Here is an 18,589-nt window from a genome sequence, read left to right on the forward strand (position 1 = left end):
CCCAGGCTTACTAAAATTGCTACACTGAATGGATGCTCATATACAGCAATCCCTGATTCAGACTGCAAGTGTGAAGCTAAAAACTGAGTGCTTTTAATTGCTAGGACACCTCCAGAAGATAGGGCGCGGAGTGCCTTGTTCCACTGGGAGACTGTATGGCTTTAAACAGTGAGATATCACAGACTAGAGGGTACCAGCTGACTGTTATTTCCATACTGTGTCTCTGTTATTAGACTGAAAAGATAAAATAGTCTCCAGGCCAGACAGATCTCACAATGTGATGTTGCTCTAACCACTCACCCCAGGTCGGTCAGAGCAGACCTTTGTCTTACTGGTTGCACGGTAAATAGCTCAGTGGCTACTGGGATGCCCAGCTACTCATTTAAAAATATAGAAGCATTTCATTTTCTCTACAGATACGTGGCCGAAGGAATATAGTAAATAAGTCAATTTATCGTTACTTAGTAACAAGAACTTTCGTTGGGACTTAAAGTGCAAATCTCACAATTTCTGCCACCAGGCCCCAGCCTATTATGACTGTGTCCCCTGGAGATTTTTAAATGCTCAATTAATAAGCTAATTGCTCAGATCCAATCAATCAGCTAACAGACTTACTTACCTAACAAAACCACTGCCGTCTGCCTATGGCAGAGAGCAGGCTCCCTGGGTGTATTTTTTCTTACCACTTCTACATTTGGGGCACTTCCTCTACTCTTCCATGTGAACCACTCCTCATTGTGGAATTTACTGTAGTTTTTTTTTTTTTTTTAATCTCTACAGTTACATAAGTGAAACAAGGTCTCAATCACAGAAATACATGAACGATGGAACCCCGTTCCTTTAAAGTGATTCCTAGAAATCATCTCTGATACTCACATCAACAATCAAGAAGTCCAGCCAGCACCAGGCATTGGTGAAATACGTTTGAAACCCATAGGCCACCCATTTGAGAAGCATCTCCAGGATGAAGATGTAAGTGAAGACTTTGTCAGCATACTCCAGCATGGTCTTGATCGTCTTTCGCTGCTCAATGTATATATCTTCAAAGGCCTGTGAATCAAGAAAACTTTATTTAGTTTAATGGCCTGCCTTCCCAAAATGCTTAAAAATTTTTTAGTCTAATTTGGATAACCAATCAACAGTTGAAGGTGTGTTGGCTAGGATCACACAAATATTTTCTATCAGACAGATGTTAAAGGACAAAGCTAGCTGGGGAAGATGACCAGAGAAACGTCAGCATCTTCATTGATTGTATATGTGCTTTTATCTCTACTTCTCATGCAAAGTGTCTACCTCAATCACAGCAAAAAGACATGCTTCAGTTCATGGAAGATGAACTAAAGGCATTCAGTTCATAAGGGATAGAATTGAATTCTTCCAACAATACTTTCTGTGATTCTGTTGCTTATTTTCAAAGAATAAGTTTATTGAACTTAAAGAAAGCAAGATACACAGATCATTCATAAATATAGTCATTAGGACAGACTGGGTGACATTTTTCTGGTGTGCTAGCACAGCCGGGGAAATGTCTCAACAAATGGTGTGTCAATGAGGAAAATATCTGGTGAGAAAACACAAGATGTGAGGTTCCTTATGAGTGTTTCATGGTTGTTGTGAATATTCCTTTACTCTGTGTGAAAATGTATCACAGTGACTGGTTTAATAAAAAGCTAAACTGCCAATAGCTAGGCAGGAGCTATTGCAAGGACTTCTGGACAAAGAGAGCTCTGGGAAGAAGAAAAGCAGGTCACCAGTCAGATGGGGAGGAATCAGGATGGACAGTACAGAGTAAAGGTAACCAAGCCACATAAAAGAATGTAGATGAAAAGAAATGGGTTAATTTGAGTTATAAGAGCCAGTGGGACAAGCCTGAGATAATATAGGCTGAGCTTTTATAGTTAAGTATAAGTCTCTGTGTCACTTTTTGTGAGCTGGCAGCCCAGAGAAAAAGCCTACTACACATGGTTTTGACTTGTTTTGAACAAAATTTTGTGGAGAGTTCCCATCTCTACATGGCACAGACGTACCTATTCTTTTGATTTCCAAACTGAATGGAAACTTTTAACATGTCCAGAGAGTCAGCTGCTTCGCTAGAACCTGGTTCTTGCTAGTACGCATTCACTTACCAAAGCACCACTACTGAGAAGAATCATGAAGACAATGAATGTCTCAAACCAATTGTGTTCCACAATGCTGTAGCAGGTCTTCCTAAGATTCCACCAGATTTTCCCTTTGCCTTCTTCTGTACTTACTTGGCAGAAGGGAAATTTTTTAATACACCCTAAAAGGCAACATTAATATAATAAATTAAGAAAAATATGCTTTGATCATCAACATGAAAAAATAACATTTTCCCTTCTTCCTCACCCCAGTTCTAGTCCATCATTTTATAGGTAACTGGCTGATGGCATTGTCTAGTTCTGTTTCCATCTCTCCTGTACAATGAGTCATACTTAACTTATAGACTTAGAATTTATGGAATTTCTCTACATTCGCTTGAACAAAAATGTTATTGTTTCAAATCAAATTAGAATCTCTTTGCCTTGAGGTCACTAAGGAAAATAGAGTCATTTTTCATTGCACTGGTTTGGAAGCAAAGCTAGATATGCAAGTTGTTTATTCATATTTCCATGTGACCCTGGGGTTTAATTCCCTTCTTTTCAAGGACAGAAAATCCCACTGTCTCTCCAGGTGACATCCACTGTCAGTTTTCTCAAGCTAATTTACATTCGGCCTCAGTGCTTTTCTTAGTCACACCTGTGACTCACTTGGCACTCATGTTGCTTACTCTGCTCTATACTTCTCTGCCTCCTGGACTTCATATGATTTCCAATTTCTGTCTAATCTGTTGCTCTCTCTTAGCTCCTACTTGTTGTATTGAATCCAACCACAATGAATCAATGAATCTTTATTGATTTCTACTCAAGATGAGTTTATCACTATGAGAATGACATGGTAGCATGCCAACATCCTACAGCTCAGCACCATCTCCAAACAGCTCTTGTCGGAGCACGAATTAACCAAATTTGAAACTGGGAGGTATGAGATGTAATTTTTGCAGTGTCTGTAAGTCCAGTGACCTCACTCCCCAAACATTTTGAAGGGACTGATTGCCATGTGGATCACATGACAGTGCAGAATGCCACACATCTCAAATGTTATTACGTTCTGGAGGATAAGGACAACAGTGCAAAGCAGAGCAAACAACAAAACAACATATGCACTTAGCACACTTTCACATTTATCCAGACACAGTCTCTGCTGTAGTCTCGTCTGGAAATTTAAGATCTGAGGCAATTTAAGACAGAGTTGTTGGAGGAAACAGGGAAAACAAAAATAAACATGCCCTCACCATTTCTTTTACATGTTTCTTTTAAAGGAGGCATACCCAGATTCTGTAAGGATGGGACATTTCAACATGTTAGAGTTTCTTTACCTTCAGTAAAGCAAGCTTCTGGTTTAAGGTCTTCCTCAGGTTCAATTTCAGCTTGTTCGCCTTCTCGGGGAGGAGCAACATCAACTGTGCTTCCTTCAGAAGAGCTGGTTGCATTTAATTTCTGGAAACAAAGCCCATGTCAAAGATGTGAATCTCTTCCTTTTTAATCAGGTGATTGGGAAACACTCTGTCACATATGGGAAAATGGCAGTGACTAAAGGTGACGCCATAACGCTACTGATGATGACGCATTAGTAACATGAGCAACATCTACTCTTCAGACAAAAAGGACAGTGGTTAGTGAAGATGACGTGGAAAGAAAGACAGACTTGCTTTAGAATCTTCACTTGTGCACGAATGCAGTTGTCAAACAACTACGAATACTCCAGCCACATCAAGAAGAGTCTCATAAAGTTGAATATGCTCACATCTACTAATGATTACTTTAATTAAATGCACCAAATCAGATCACAACTCCCACCTCTTTAGATGGAAAGTTTCAGAGGGCAAAGAACACTGTCAGTTGCTTCTAAGTACTGTCCATGTTTCTGTAATTTTAGCAAGGCAGGGCTACAGGTTAACATCAATCACATTCATTATGGCTCCGCTTTGAGCTATATTTTCTCTAGCTTACATAATTTTCTCCTTACTTTACTAGCAGAATATGATGGATCTCCCCCTCTCATTCTTTTTTGAACTGCATAAATGAATTCAACACTTGCCAAAGAATTCTAAATGAAATGGAAATTTCTCCATAAATGACATTGTCTGGAATCTTTATTAGGAGCTCATTCTGAATGCAATGTATGATCAGGCTGCAAATTTTCCCTTTAAATAAATCATTGTGACATGACCCATGGCAAGAATAGCCACCTTAATGTTGCCAGAATAAATATCTAATACATTTTCTGAGATCATGTGGGAAGACATCACGAATGTGCAATGTTTTATGAAAACTGAGGCAAAGACATGACGTACAAGGCTTAGGGGATGTCAAGCTTTTAGGGTGGAAGAGCTGCTCATGGACATGCTAATGGTTTCCAAGCCCCATTAATTTCAGCATCTAAATGTCTGAGTCACAGTGCTCTAGCCTTTGGGAGCAGTTAATGTGCTGTTCTAAAAAGGCCTAAATGACTCCTTAAACACAAGTTCTATTGGGAGAAATATGGCTCCTAATTCCTGGCTTATCTTAAATCCCAATGTCAATATGGCTTTAATATTTTGTGATGTGAACTAAAGTTGAAGAATAACATTAGGGTAGTGCTCTCTGTGCGGTTATTTTGAAGCTTACCGGAACCATGCCCAACTAAGTCTATAAAGAAAATGGCTTTAAGTCAAAATATAATTCAATACATAGTCCCTCCAAGTGAGTAGCGTGCTGAAGAGAGAAGCTATCTCATAATTTGGGGCTGGTGGCTCTTAGGATTGTTACAGAATATGAATTCTTACCATCACATTCCTTTACTTTTGGAAATGTGGAAAAGCTGAGATAGCCTTTCTCCTCCTGAGAGTTTCTACTTCTTTCAGCCAGAATATATTTATTTTTAAAAAAGAGAAAAGCCTAGGAAAACTGCCACTGGAAATAGTTGTAGCAGCTTCTGTTATAACTAAGGACATACTGGGTAATTGATTCTAGCAACTCAGCTTCACCAGTAGCTGATATAGTGAATGCTATAGTTTTTGATGAGTGAGTGCAATTATACCACTGCATAAACAGCACTGGTAAGAGACCAAAGTATTCCTGGTTTCAGAGATTGGTCATAAAAAGGCTCATTTTCATCTTCTTCCTCTTGGCCAACCAGGCTCAATAATTTCCTCCAAGCATGATCATGGTGTACCTCCTCGTTGAATTCTTTCTTACACAATTGTCTCAGTCAAATTTCACAGTCCATTTAGTCCATTACACTTACTGCCTTTGGCCAAATACGCTCATTTATATATATGCATGCATGTTAATATATATAGAATGAACACCCACATACATGTATATGTACACAAACATATACTTACACATATATACCAAATACACATGCATATTATGTATTAAAGATCAAATATATAACCAAATATGGAATAGATATTAAATCTTTATGTTGCTTTTCATGAAGAGTGAATAAAAGAATGCATTTTTATGTTACTCTTATAGAGAGAATTATGATGTTTAGATAAATTCATATGTGCTTTCTGATAAATTATGTGAATGAACTGATTTGAATGAAGTCTATATTAGAAAATGCTTTTTATTAAATATAAATGCTTTAAAACTAGAAACATAAATTTTCAAAATGGTTTTCTATAATATCAGCAGACTTTCAATAAAGAAGTTTGAGGGGAGAATATTATAAGCATTGGATATAGAATACATGTACATATGCTTTCTCATGTAAAATTTTTAGAAAATATACTTACCCTTCACTTCCCATTTTACTGATGGCACTATGTTTAATTTTCAACCAAAATTTCTCACCTATGCTATACTTACATCTTATATTTAAATACAAATATTTAAAATAATTCTTCATAGCACAAATAATATTATCTACTGACCTGAATGACCAGTTTGCCCAGTGTGAGCCTCTGAATGTAATTTTGCTATTGTGTTCCCTTAAGATGAAAAATGTATGGCTCTACCTAGCAAGCTTGGATATCATGATATCTATATCCAGGTGGCCCTGGAAATCATGCACCGAATCTTGAAGTAGGGAGAAGAGTGTCCTATTGCTCCCCTCTATCTCCTAGTTCTCTGGGGTTCAGCATGTCTTCAAAATGGCGGGGAAAAGACTTTGTCCCCTTTCCATTCTTGTCTAAGGGGCAGAACCTAAGTACATGGAAAATTGCTTCGTGGCCATCCAAGATATTTTCCAGTTGTTAAGCTTTGGCCTGGGAAGCTTCCCAAAGAATGTTCAGAGGGATTCTTACAAGTCCTTAGGACCTTTGTGAACCAATGGTAGAAAAATGGTGTCGTCTTCTAGAGTCTATCTCATAAGTGTTTTTGTTTGTTTGTTTGTTTTTCACAGGAGGCTTCTCCTCTGTGGAGGCTGGCAAAGAGTCGGTTTTTACAAGTCAGAGCTCTAGTCCTGCTGAGATCTCATTGGTAAGCAAGGCCACAACACTGTTTGAACCCCTTAGGCCAGATTTTGGTTGTAGGAAAGTGTGAATACTTTATTCCATGAAACTATGAAAATCCTGTATAAACTATGTGAAAACTTCAAAGGTAGCAATTTTGCTTATATTAGTAAATGAAACCATGAATTGAGTTCAGATTAAGCGACATCAACTGCCCAATATACTACCTGGTATTCTTGAGTCACTGGATACACGAAGAAATCACATTTGTACTTTAAAATCACTAATTTACATTCTAGAAAATGAAGTACTTTATACATTGATATAAGAGCAATCTATACTAATTCAACACATCATTACAATATAAATAATCTACATACCAAACACTATAGAAATCATACTCTAGTAGAGGGCAAAATTCTTATCGCTATGCCAAAATGACTACCAGATTAACTGAAAAGTAAATGATTTATTTAAAAGCAGTGACTGATGATAAATACAAAGAAAAACTTACTTTCATTTATATTGCCAGAGATGTGATACTACAATGATATCAAAAAAGCAAAGAAACCAGAAATGAAATTTACCATATTAAAAATTACATAAATACACTAAAAAGCCACAGTTAATAGTTGTTCCGAGGGAGTTAAAGCAAATAAGCATATCTGGTGAATATAGGCATAACAACAGAAAGCTTCCATATAAAACCACATAGTACAAGTTCAATCTTGTTTTCTTGTACTATTGTCTCCTTAACTCATCCAAAATTACATGGCCCTTAAAAGTTAGAGTCTTCCATCCCTTGTAGAGACTGCTCAGTCTACAGAGGGATGATGGCTTATGCTCTATGAATGCACGCTGGGAAGCAGGTTTTAAGATGCAACATTCTCCAGGCCGAACTCAGCCACAGAAAACATGCCTGGCCATAGCAGAAGCCTGGCGCAATGCTGTGGAAGCTACTCGCTGATCCAAGAACCATGTCTCAACCATGGTCCCCGATTATGACACTTTCAAGGTTAACTATAACTACCACACACTGAGAGGAATAGGTTATCTCAACAGAAGGAGGACAGAATTAGCAATCAAACAGGCCATGAGAACATTCCCCCCAGATCATGTGATCTTATCTAGAAATTCCTTCTTGTGAAGAATAGCGCTCTTGAGATTTCATCCAATTAAATAATAAAATTTAACTTTCAGAGATAGAAGAGAATGTTAGCAACTGGCCTACTTCCACTGAAATGCGCTCACATTTCTTTTAATTTTCAATCAGCGCTCAAATTTTTGACTTTTACAAACTGCTGTATGGTTCAAGAGACAAAATAAAAGATTCAGCCATTACAGATTGCCTCAAAAATTGAGCTATTACTCTCAAGAATCTTGATTTTTATCATAAGGTAGACAAAGAAAGTCTTTTGAGAGCCTTGGTCTGATAATTTGGATATAAAAATCCATATCCTGATTTAAAACATTTTACACAAAGAACAAGTAGCCATATACTGGGGCTGTTAATTGCTTGACCAAGGCAAGAAGAAGTGACTAAAACCAATAACTCTCTTCAACCACTTGCTGAGTGGTTAAAAAAAATATAAACTGCCACCATCTGGTTTCTCCTTGACATATGTTAAACGAACAATACCCTGAGTGCTCCTTTTATGTAAAAATAGCCATCATAAAAGCATTGTATGTAAAATGGAAAGCAATTACTTGGTAGGTGAAGAGTAAGTCAAGGGCATCGAGAAAGCAGGAGAGAACGGAACCACTTATCTCAAGAAGCGACACAAACATTTCCATCAGAACCAGACTTAATGGGGGTTTCCTCTGCAGAACACCAAGACAGTTCCCTAAAGGTCGGATGGGTTACAGTGGCTATTCACACATCCGTCTCCGCCTCTGGAGAGGCTGTTTGAAGGACACAGGCAAGAAACCAAAAGCTAGAGTCATTTTCCCATTGTCTAACAATGTCTGAAAACAACATAGTGCTTTTTTCCAATAGGTCCAATGCTCAGGACCTCAAGTAAAAATACTTATTCTTTAAAATCTCCACAAAAGCTTCAGAAGCGAGTGTCCCTGCAATGAACATGAGACACACAACTTCCCGACATCCTTTCATTCTGTCCTGCTAAATCACCAGCAACTGTATTTTTCTACTTTTCATGAAAAATTTTATTTCTGAATTGGTTGTACTCAGCAACTAGGGATCGATGTCCCTACAGAAGAATGCATGTATAAATTAAACTTACAGACAACTCTCAGTTTGAAGTAGAAGTTGGTCTTGCAGAAAGCCAGCACTTAGCAATATTTGGCTTCTGGGTAGTTTTCCTGCCAGAGCCTCCCTTTGGCTGAGATCCAGTAAGCAATAGTACCAACAGGAGAACACTGAGTCACGAGAGTAAAAAGTTGACAAACCCAGAGAGCCACAGTAATCTCAGGAGACGACCCTGGTCCTCATAAAACTACAACCAACCATCAGAAGCAGGAAATTCTCCAAGTACTATTATTTTTGCACACTTAGTCTAGGGTCGGACATTTAAGAAGACATTAATACACACAGGGAAATATCAAGTGAAAGAGAATGAGTCCATTAGAGGAAGGACTTAGTGGCCAAGGTGCCATGTGTGTTTCCTGCTCACAGTACAGACTCTTCCTTTTGACTACTTTATGGTGGTTACTGTATGTTTTCAGATTGAAAAAATTACCCCAACTATTTGAAGTCCAAGATACATGGTGCCAAAACGCATGTTCAGACTAATATCTGTCTTCACCAAGATCTCACTGCTGTCCTCTTGTTTTTACAGAGCCCTTCCAAAAGTATGAAAGCAAACTTCCACCTGGAGCACAGGAATGGGTTCAGTTCAAAGTGCTACCCATTGATCTGAACAGAATGACTTGAAAATGGCAGTACTATCACACACACAAAAAAAGCCCCTGGAGGCTTCTTTTGTTTGGCACAGTTTACATATAAGGGCTGAATCATCAGTAACAAAAAAAAAGTTGTGGTCTTATTTTAACGACATAAAAAACAGAAATTAAAAATATGCATGCTCTCTTAAGTCCATGATGATATTGAACTGTAAGCATTTCTGGTATGTTTAAGATCTTGATATTGTGATACATCTTATCGGGCATGCAATTATTGCTTTTTAAATTCTAAAAGACTAAAGTGGAAAGCCCATCGGCAGAATTGACTATGACGTTGGGACTGCCCGTCTCTCGCCTGACCATGCTGTGATGCGTCACACGCTTCAGCAGAGAGCAGCTGGGCCAGCCTCACACTTCCTTGCCACGGCAGGGGAAGGAACGGAGCTGTGGAGCATGCAGGCCAGTCAAAATTCATTTAGGAAGTGACTGAATGAGCACAACTTGCTTTGGTAACCTGGGTAAAAGTGGTGGCTCGAGCCTCTGGATGCTTAAAAAACACCAGAGCGGCATTCTTGACGGCTCCAGCTTGGTCTCACGCCTGTGAGAAGTAAGAATGGTCAGAAGTGAAGGTCACAATTGGATATTGCTAGACTGAATTTGGAATTCAGCTAAGAATATGATCATTAAGAGCATTTATTCTAAATCTTTCCTTTGGGAAGATAAGCCAGTAATCTTTTAAGCACTAAATTAGATCATGATTATGAGAACATTAAAACCATAAAAAAACTCCAAGACTGTACATCAGAGATTGCCACACTATTTGCAGAATTAAGAGTTTCCTTAAGATAAAAAAAAATAAGTATTTTGAAATCCATGCCTTCATCTTTTCATGCAAAGCCTTGGATTTGTTTCTATTCCAGCCTGTTTACCTAAGTGGCATGTACATACACACGTAACGAACACATTTATGAAGTACACATTCAGTAATAAATAAAAGACTAGAGTTCACACCTATATCTTTGAACCTTTTCAGAGATTATTTGTCTCTGGCTGCAGTTCCCAGTCATATTTTATCACAGAAATGAGTGGAAATACTTGAGTAGCAAGGATTTTCAAACCATCTAAGTTGACTGGTTTACTGCTTGATGTAAAAGAAGGAAATGCATGCAACTGTGAAATAATTTTATTTTTTAAGGATAAATGTAATAAAACTCTGTTGTGTTCAGCCTAATGATTGCTTAGTCTGTGAGCGAAGCCAAAGGATATTATATGCTCTCCAAAGTGTAACTAAATGTTTTGCTTCTGGTGTGGTCAAGAAACTAGCAAAAACAAGTCAAAATATCTTTCCCTCTCCCTCTCCCTCTCCCTCTCCCTCTCCCTCTCCCTCTCCCTCTCCCTCTCCCTCTCCCTCTCCCTCTCCCTCTCCCTCTCCCTCTCCCTCTCCCTCTCCCTCTCCCTCTCCCTCTCCCTCTCCCTCTCCCTCTCCCTCTCCCTCTCCATCTCTCTCTGTGTGTGTGTGTGTGTTCAGGGTGTGGGTGGGTGTGTTCATGGTGTGTGCATGTGTGATGTAGACCAAAGATATACTTAGGTGAAATTTATCTAAATCTGTCCTGCAATGTTAGAATATACCAATTTTTGTTTTATTTTTAAAGTTCTATCTCATGTGTTGTGTGTTAGCATATATGAGAATTTTCCTATTGCTTTTGGGTAAGTTTTGGGGGTACTAATTTAAATGTTTCATCCACATGAAATTTATTGTTAAATGAATATAAAATTTATTGTTTGTTGAACAGAACTTGAGTTCAAATAACACATATAATAACATTTTTACTTATTTGTTGAGAATTTAGAACAATGAATTTTGAGCCTACTCCTTCCCCTCCCTCAATTCCTCCCAGACCCTCCCTCACCTCCCTACCCACCCATCTTCACAACAGTAGATTTTCTTTAATTTGTAGTCTGTATGTGAGTGTTTCTCCTGCATTTATGGATGGGTACCATGTATACGCAGTGCCTTTGGAGTATTGAAGATTGTCAGATCCCCTGGAACTGGAGTTACAGACAGGCGTTGCCTATCACATGGGTGCTGGGAAACAAACCGAGGTCCTTGCAAGAGCAGCGGGTACTCTTAATCTCTAAGCCATCTCATCTTCCCCATAGTGCAAGCAGTATTTAATATCACTTTGGAGGGTCATTTCAAAATTTAACCAAGCACAAAAACATATATGTAAGCTTATGTTTACTTTGATGATTTCCCACTAACATTTATAGATTTAAAAAATTTCATTAACTTCTGTAATTAGATTTCATGCATTCAAAATTAGGTTGAAAGGGTATAGAATTAAAAATTATCCAGTAAATTCTTGTTTAGGAAAACAAATGTTTTCCAGGAATTGATGATGAGGAATTATGTCTTAATATTCCGTTTATGATGTTTAAGCCATTAAAAAAGAAATGTCTGTGTATCTTATAGAGGTTTTGAAATATATTGAAACCAGCTTTTTAGCAGAAGCAAATGGAGATATTTATTCTTCATAACCCTACTCTCACAGTCTATGCTATTAATGCAAAAGAAGCTGTCTTTTCTTGACCTTAGGCTAGTCAGGCAATTGTATTCTTAGCTTTATTCTGTTTTGGGCTTATAATTATTTCTTTGGCCTCTCCTATTTTCAGGGAATCAAATTATAATTTAAAGTCTTTCCTTATCTGATCGATCTACTTTTTGCTCTGACCTCTCACCCTGACCAACAATGTTACCTTCAACCCAACTATCCCTTGTTGTCCACAGGGGATCAGTTCCAGAACTCTACAAAAATACCAACCAACAGGATATACACATCCTGCATTTAAACTGCCCTAGCATTTGAAAAACATGCATATAACCTACACATTGTACTCTCATATCTAGATTATCTGTAGTACAAAATATAATATAAATAATGATTACACTGTATTCTCTCAGGAAGAATGGCAAAATAGTACGTATCTATTTAGTAGCCACATTTTTCTCTGATGTTTTTGATCAGATGTTGACTGAACGCCAGTATGCAGACTCCGAGTGTGAAGTACAAAACTGAAATCTCTAATTGAACTCTTTCCACACAAACCTGCTAACCTTTCTCAAAAGACCTTTCAGACAGTGTAATTGCCACTTTTCAGATTCCTCAGATTCCTTAGGTCTGTCAAATTGCCATTTACTCTTGGTTCCCTATTATTTTAGCCCAGAATTTCATCATCTCACTGCGATAACAATGTGTAAGATAATCTCCACTGTCTCTCAGTCTGACCTGCTTTACACTTTAATATCAAACGTTCCTGAGGTAACCCTTTCTAATTGCTTCTGTGTTTCATAATACTCCTTCCTGACCATGCAGCCAATTTCAACCTCTGACTTCCTTTGAAGCGCTGCATCTGAAGCTTCCAGACACACCAACACACCCCTTCCACTGTCCCCCACTCTCTACCCACCTTGGTAGTGGGAGCTCATTATCAGTCCTGGCTCTTCCTTTGTAGAGTATTATCTTTTTACTTTTTATGATGTGACCCAAATAGGAGGCCTATTTCAATCTTCTCTCATTTAACAGCCCTTCCTAATCTTAAATATCTAAGAATTTATCACAGTCCAGTAAGATCAAACTTCAAAATAGACTTTGTGAGTTTGTTGGGAACTGTGTGATAGAGCTTGTCTTTGACCAAATTGGGCAAAGTGGTCAATGACTACCTGCTAGATATTTGGTGTTTTTTCTTAAATCAATCTTTGCCATGTAAGGGAAAATAAAGCTAGAATTGATTCTTAGTTTACCAGGATGAGCAATGTAAATTAGATGTGCTACACATACTCTGTGTGCAACTCTGAAAATGAACATTGCTACCTCATTTTGTTTATATTTCTAAGTTTTTAAGAAATATTCTAAAATACGAAAAGAATGGGGACACTAAGAGTTGGAATGCTATAAACTTCCTATAAGGATTTTAGACCAAATTATCTTGATATCCTTGGTTTTCAACAGTTCCAAGAGAATTCACACAATCAGACATCATTGGTCTGATTCCTGGGGTGTAGTTATTATGCCCTCAAGCTAAAGCATATCTTTTATAACTCCATCTGTGCTGACTAACTTCCAGCTGTTGAGTCCAAAGGCCGTAAGTAAACAACAGCAAAACATTTTAATTGAACGAATACCACTAATTAAGCTATTGCCATTAGAGTTCAAACCATAGAGCATAAGAAAATTTTCCTTTTTTCATTCTAATAACTGCTAACACGAGAGCAAATCTTCCCTCTGAACCTCAACTGTGAATCCTCAGGACTATCAAGTGAACACAGAGCATGTCATAGGTTTGCTCATCTTTAACAGGGGAAAACCATTGGTACTGTTCATACCTTCCTTGTAAATAAAGTACTCTCATAGGTAATGTACTCCATTGTGGTGAATGAAATAATCAGAGGTGAGTAAAGAACACATAAAATTTTCACAATGATGGCACAACCACCATTAAAATACAGTCCATTGATTTTTCTAAAAAGAATAACTAATGAAGGGCAAAATATGTTAAGTAGTATCTTTTTTTAGGGTTACATTTTAAATCAGGCTTTCAAGCCATCAAGAAAATGAACGTTTTAAATGCTCAAATGGTGATTTTTTTCCTGTGGAAAGCTATAACTAAACGCATTTACCAATTTCTCATAATGTTCCAACGTTACCATAGAATATTCCGTTGTTTTTGCATGTGGTGTTGGGTACTACAGGAACTCAGGCTTGTTAAGCATTCTACACACCCAGTCCATTAATACCTTTTGATGAAGTGCCTAAAAACAATTTGGAGAAACCATACTGCATGGATAACACACACACACACCCACAATGCAGCCTGAACCGAAAAAGTACACTTACCTCTTTGCTTTCTTCTAGTTCTGACTCACTGCTGAACTCTTCAGTATTTAAATTTTCAAAGTCAGACTCTCCCACAGCGATTGGCACAGTCACAGTGAGACTGGGGTTGTTTATGAATGACATGTAGTCATTTTCATCGATTACATATTTTTCAACACTGCTTCCAGTACCTACACCACTGGTGGTTCCATTACCATCTTTAAGATAATTAAGCTCTTTGCTTATTTCAATGCCCGTGTTATTGGACATGCAGCTGTCTATTTTGTTGCCTTCGTGAATTTCTATAACTTTTGGCTTTCTAAAAAAGGCTTTTCGGAAGCACTCCCGGATCTTATTTTTCACATAATCGATTCCCTTTTGCATCCTTCCCACTGCGATCTGGAGGTTGTTCATTTCGTTATCATCGTCAGTAGCAGCAAGGTTGTCTGAGCTAAAGGAACTCAGCAGTAAGGCCAGAAAGAGGTTCAGAACCTAAACGAAAAAAGAGGAAAAGTTCCCCATTATACTGAATCACATCGAAGAATGGCAAGTGGACAGGGAGCTCAGATCTTTGCTACGGTGTGGTTAGCAAATTCCTTTGAATGCTTTGTGCACATCAGGCTCCGCATTAAAGTCACACACCATTTGAAGGGCATGATAATTTTTACCTGTGGTAACTGACAGGAGAATGGTAGCTTGGACACCCTTCTCCACTGAGAATAGCAGGAAAAAGCAAAGATTTAAATCATACCTACCCAGCCTGGCCAGTGAAAAAACAAAAATCCCACTTACAGCAGCTCTTGTCACAAGAGAAAAAATATTTTTCATTTTTGATTATTTCCTTTTATCAGTTTGTCTATGGAATGTCTAGTTTCATGTGGTCATATAATACATTTATTTAATAATCTGTTGATATGTACAAAAACAATATGTAGCAGAAACAGATTTCTTTGGTTCAGTGGCTGCAAATTGTAATAGCTGTCATAGCAATTTACATAAGGGTTAACCTATTTCTCATCAAGTATACTTTAAAAGTTAGGTGTCCAAATAGCGTAGACGGTGGAGAAAACCCTAAAATAGTCTAAGGGTTAGCCAGACTCATATAATGGAAATCCCTTCTCTCCTCCATTTTGCAGAATCTGTGTGACTCGGCCGAGGATACCTAGTGATCTGTGGATAATCCAGGGATAACACAGGATATCTGATATAAAAGGAGATTTATGTACAGGGATATTTTTAGTTTAAAATGTAATTACTGGGTTCCTTCATATGGCAGGAGGATAATGCAAAGCAGGATCCCTGGGTTGTTTTCTATCTATACATCATACAGCTGGTCTTGGTAAGAAAACACATTTTTTGACAAGAAAAAAAGTAAAGGTAGTTTGTTGAGAATCTAGGGCTCTCTAATTTATTATTAACAACCCTCAACCATGCATGAAATGCACCTCCCATCTTCATACCCTCCACAGCTCATCAGTTTTATTCTATTGTCACAGACAGAGGCTCCAGCCCCAGAGAACTTTAAGATGGTCCTTCAGTGATGGCTTGTAGGGGGATTGGACTCTCAGCTGCTGGCAGTCAAATTGGAAAAACATTTTACAGCTTAAGTCACATATTACCTACAGCCCAAACTCATTCTTATTTATGAACATCTGCAGTACATACGTACCACGAGGTTCCCAATCACCATGACCAACATGAACACAATAAGGCACATGGTCTGGCCAGCGACCTCCATGCAGTCCCACATGGTCTCTATCCACTCTCCACACAGCACACGGAACACGATCAGGAAGGAGTGGAAGAAGTCATGCATGTGCCAGCGGGGCAGTGTGCAATCCTCGTTGATTTTGCAGACACACTCCTTGTAGCTCTTTCCAAACAACTGCATGCCGACCACGGCAAAAATGAAGACAATGATGGCCAACACCAGGGTCAGGTTGCCCAGTGCGCCCACCGAGTTACCGATGATCTTAATGAGCATATTCAGTGTGGGCCAGGATTTTGCCAACTTGAAGACTCGCAGCTGTAATCAAATAAAATGAAATTTAGTATATGTGGAAGCCAGGCTATTATTTTATGAGTCAATCATAACACAGGTCAAAACCAAAAGTAATAATAAGCCGGGCGGTGGTGGCGCACGCCTTTAATCCCAGCACTCGGGAGGCAGAGCCAGGCGGATCTCTGTGAGTTCGAGGCCAGCCTGGTCTACAGAGTGAGATCCAGGAAAGGCGCAAAGCTACACAGAGAAACCCTGTCTCGAAAAACCAAAAACAAAAAAAAAACAAAACAAAAGTAATAATAATATTAGAATTATAAATCAAGTGATATCATTTAAGTGCAATTTTTTCTTTATAATTTTCATTTCAGATTTATTGAAAGATATACCTATGAAAAATATTACTACTTTAGTTGCAGACACTGTTAATGCATCAACTGTCACCTCAGATTCTACTCTAGAAATTGAAAAGGATGTGAAAGTATGAATCACATTTTCTTTATTTTAAAGTAGATGTGAAATAAACTCATATAGCTTTTAAAAGCTTTCTTCAATTTGAAATGTATATATGTATATATATATATATATTTACTAAATTTCTAACAAAAACATAGGTACTTTAGTAAATATATTTGCTATAATTCAAAATGATTTATGATATCATTGTTTAAAATACCAAACACATCAAACATTCTTGTATGTTTTGAATTTGTTTTGTTTGTCTTGGTTTTGGAGATAGTCTCATGTAGCCCAGGCTGGCCTCAAACTCAAGGTATAATTGAGGGTAACTCTGAACTAGTCCTTCTGCCTCCACCTCCTAAGTGCTGGGGTTAGAGACAGCACCACTGTCCCTGGCTTTCCACATGCTTTAGAGTGGTTCCTCCAATAACAGTGGGCCTGATTAAAAACCCAGCATTAACTGGAGCTTAACATTTTATTTGTCTTTCTTTCCTTCTTTTCCCTTTTTCTTTCTTCACCTTACAGATATGAAGTGAAAACCATTTCAGAATATAAAACCAATTTAGAAAGAACACATGTATTTGTAATATATATGTCTCCTACATACTGAGTTGTAGAGTATTTCAATTGCTTCTATTATTCTTAGAAAATAAATTGCACTTATCTTCAAAGGTCATGGTTGTACATTTTCTGAAGATATCGACTTAGTGTAATTAAAAATGCAATTTTCAAACTACGTTCATTATAAGCATATATTTAAAACTAAATGCTATGCTAGTGAGAGATGGGACATGAAGAGTAGGGAGGTACCAGTCTGAAGGAACGAAGCACCGACAGCCCCTCCACATTTGCCAGACCAAGCTCCATTAAACTCAGGCTAACAATAATGCCATCAAAAATATTCCAGCCCTCTTGGAAATAGTAATAGGGATCCATGGCAATGATTTTTAGGACCATTTCGGCTGTGAAGATCCCAGTGAATACCTGGAGGGAAACAGAGAGCAGCACTTCATCAGTGCTGAGCATGCATGCTGCAAGAAACCACAAAGAGCATTTAACTGTAACAAATACAAACATCTGACTTTTTTATTAAACAAGTCAATACTGGCTTAGCATTTTTCCCACATGCTAGCATGGTGCTAAATACATTTATCATATTTAATAAATCAGCTGGATTTTTAGGGAAAACAAACTTTAAGACCTTTCACTGTGCACATTTCAATATCCTTCTGGATAATAGCTGTGGCATTATTGTCATTATGGCCCATTATGCTTCTACAAAGCAGAACATTTACTTTTTGTAATGTTACAAAAAAAGGTTGCAAACTGCATTATTGGAAATAAATCTACAGATTATTGGAAGTTACTAAAAATTACTTAAAACTGATAAACACATACATTTTACTTCTCAATTTTGTAGTTTTCTTGAAGGGGAAGCATTTTGTTTCTGCATTTTATAAACACTCTCGAAACTAAAGAGTGTATGCCACAAATGTTTTGTAATAATGGTCTCTGGCTGTCTGCCTCAGAATTAAAGTTAATGGATTAATAGATTTAATTGGGACAAGCAGGAGAATATCCTCAGTCTTACACATCAATAATTAAGAGTAATATGGTGAGTGGCTAGAAGGAATGTGTATTTGATGATAGAAACAAATAAAACAGAACACATTAAACATTGATTTCAAACTTGAAGCCACAGGAAATAAGAACATAAGTGCATGAAGGACTATGAAATTATTCTTGCCCAAATCTTTTAAAATAGTTATCCTAATTCTGTATAGGTAAAAGCTCTATTTTATCCTGGTAAAGCCAAATTTACCTTTATCTTGGAGAATCTCTGTCAAAATAAATTTACTAGAATCATTTAGTATCTTAAACTATCATACCTTT

The 18,589-nt window shown here is 37.7% G+C and overlaps 1 protein-coding gene across 8 annotated transcripts in view; it reads right to left on the reverse strand.

Annotated features, from left to right (window-relative positions):
- Nucleotides 1–18,589, reverse strand: part of Scn3a (sodium voltage-gated channel alpha subunit 3) — a 112,065-nt gene that overhangs the window by 27,182 nt on the left and 66,294 nt on the right. For all 8 annotated transcript variants that reach the window (XM_052726496.1, XM_052726500.1, XM_052726498.1 and 5 more), the window contains 6 exons: nucleotides 17,507–17,680; nucleotides 15,908–16,264; nucleotides 14,260–14,730; nucleotides 3,437–3,557; nucleotides 2,127–2,281; nucleotides 877–1,050 (listed from right to left, as the gene is read on the reverse strand). In XM_052726496.1, coding sequence (XP_052582456.1) covers nucleotides 877–1,050; nucleotides 2,127–2,281; nucleotides 3,437–3,557; nucleotides 14,260–14,730; nucleotides 15,908–16,264; nucleotides 17,507–17,680 — 1,452 coding nt within the window. The remainder of the gene's footprint in view (nucleotides 1–876; nucleotides 1,051–2,126; nucleotides 2,282–3,436; nucleotides 3,558–14,259; nucleotides 14,731–15,907; nucleotides 16,265–17,506; nucleotides 17,681–18,589) is intronic.

This window comes from Peromyscus californicus, unplaced genomic scaffold (assembly GCF_007827085.1).
Source record: "Peromyscus californicus insignis strain IS unplaced genomic scaffold, ASM782708v3 Scaffold_7__1_contigs__length_154581171, whole genome shotgun sequence".
Taxonomy (NCBI): domain Eukaryota; kingdom Metazoa; phylum Chordata; class Mammalia; order Rodentia; family Cricetidae; genus Peromyscus; species Peromyscus californicus.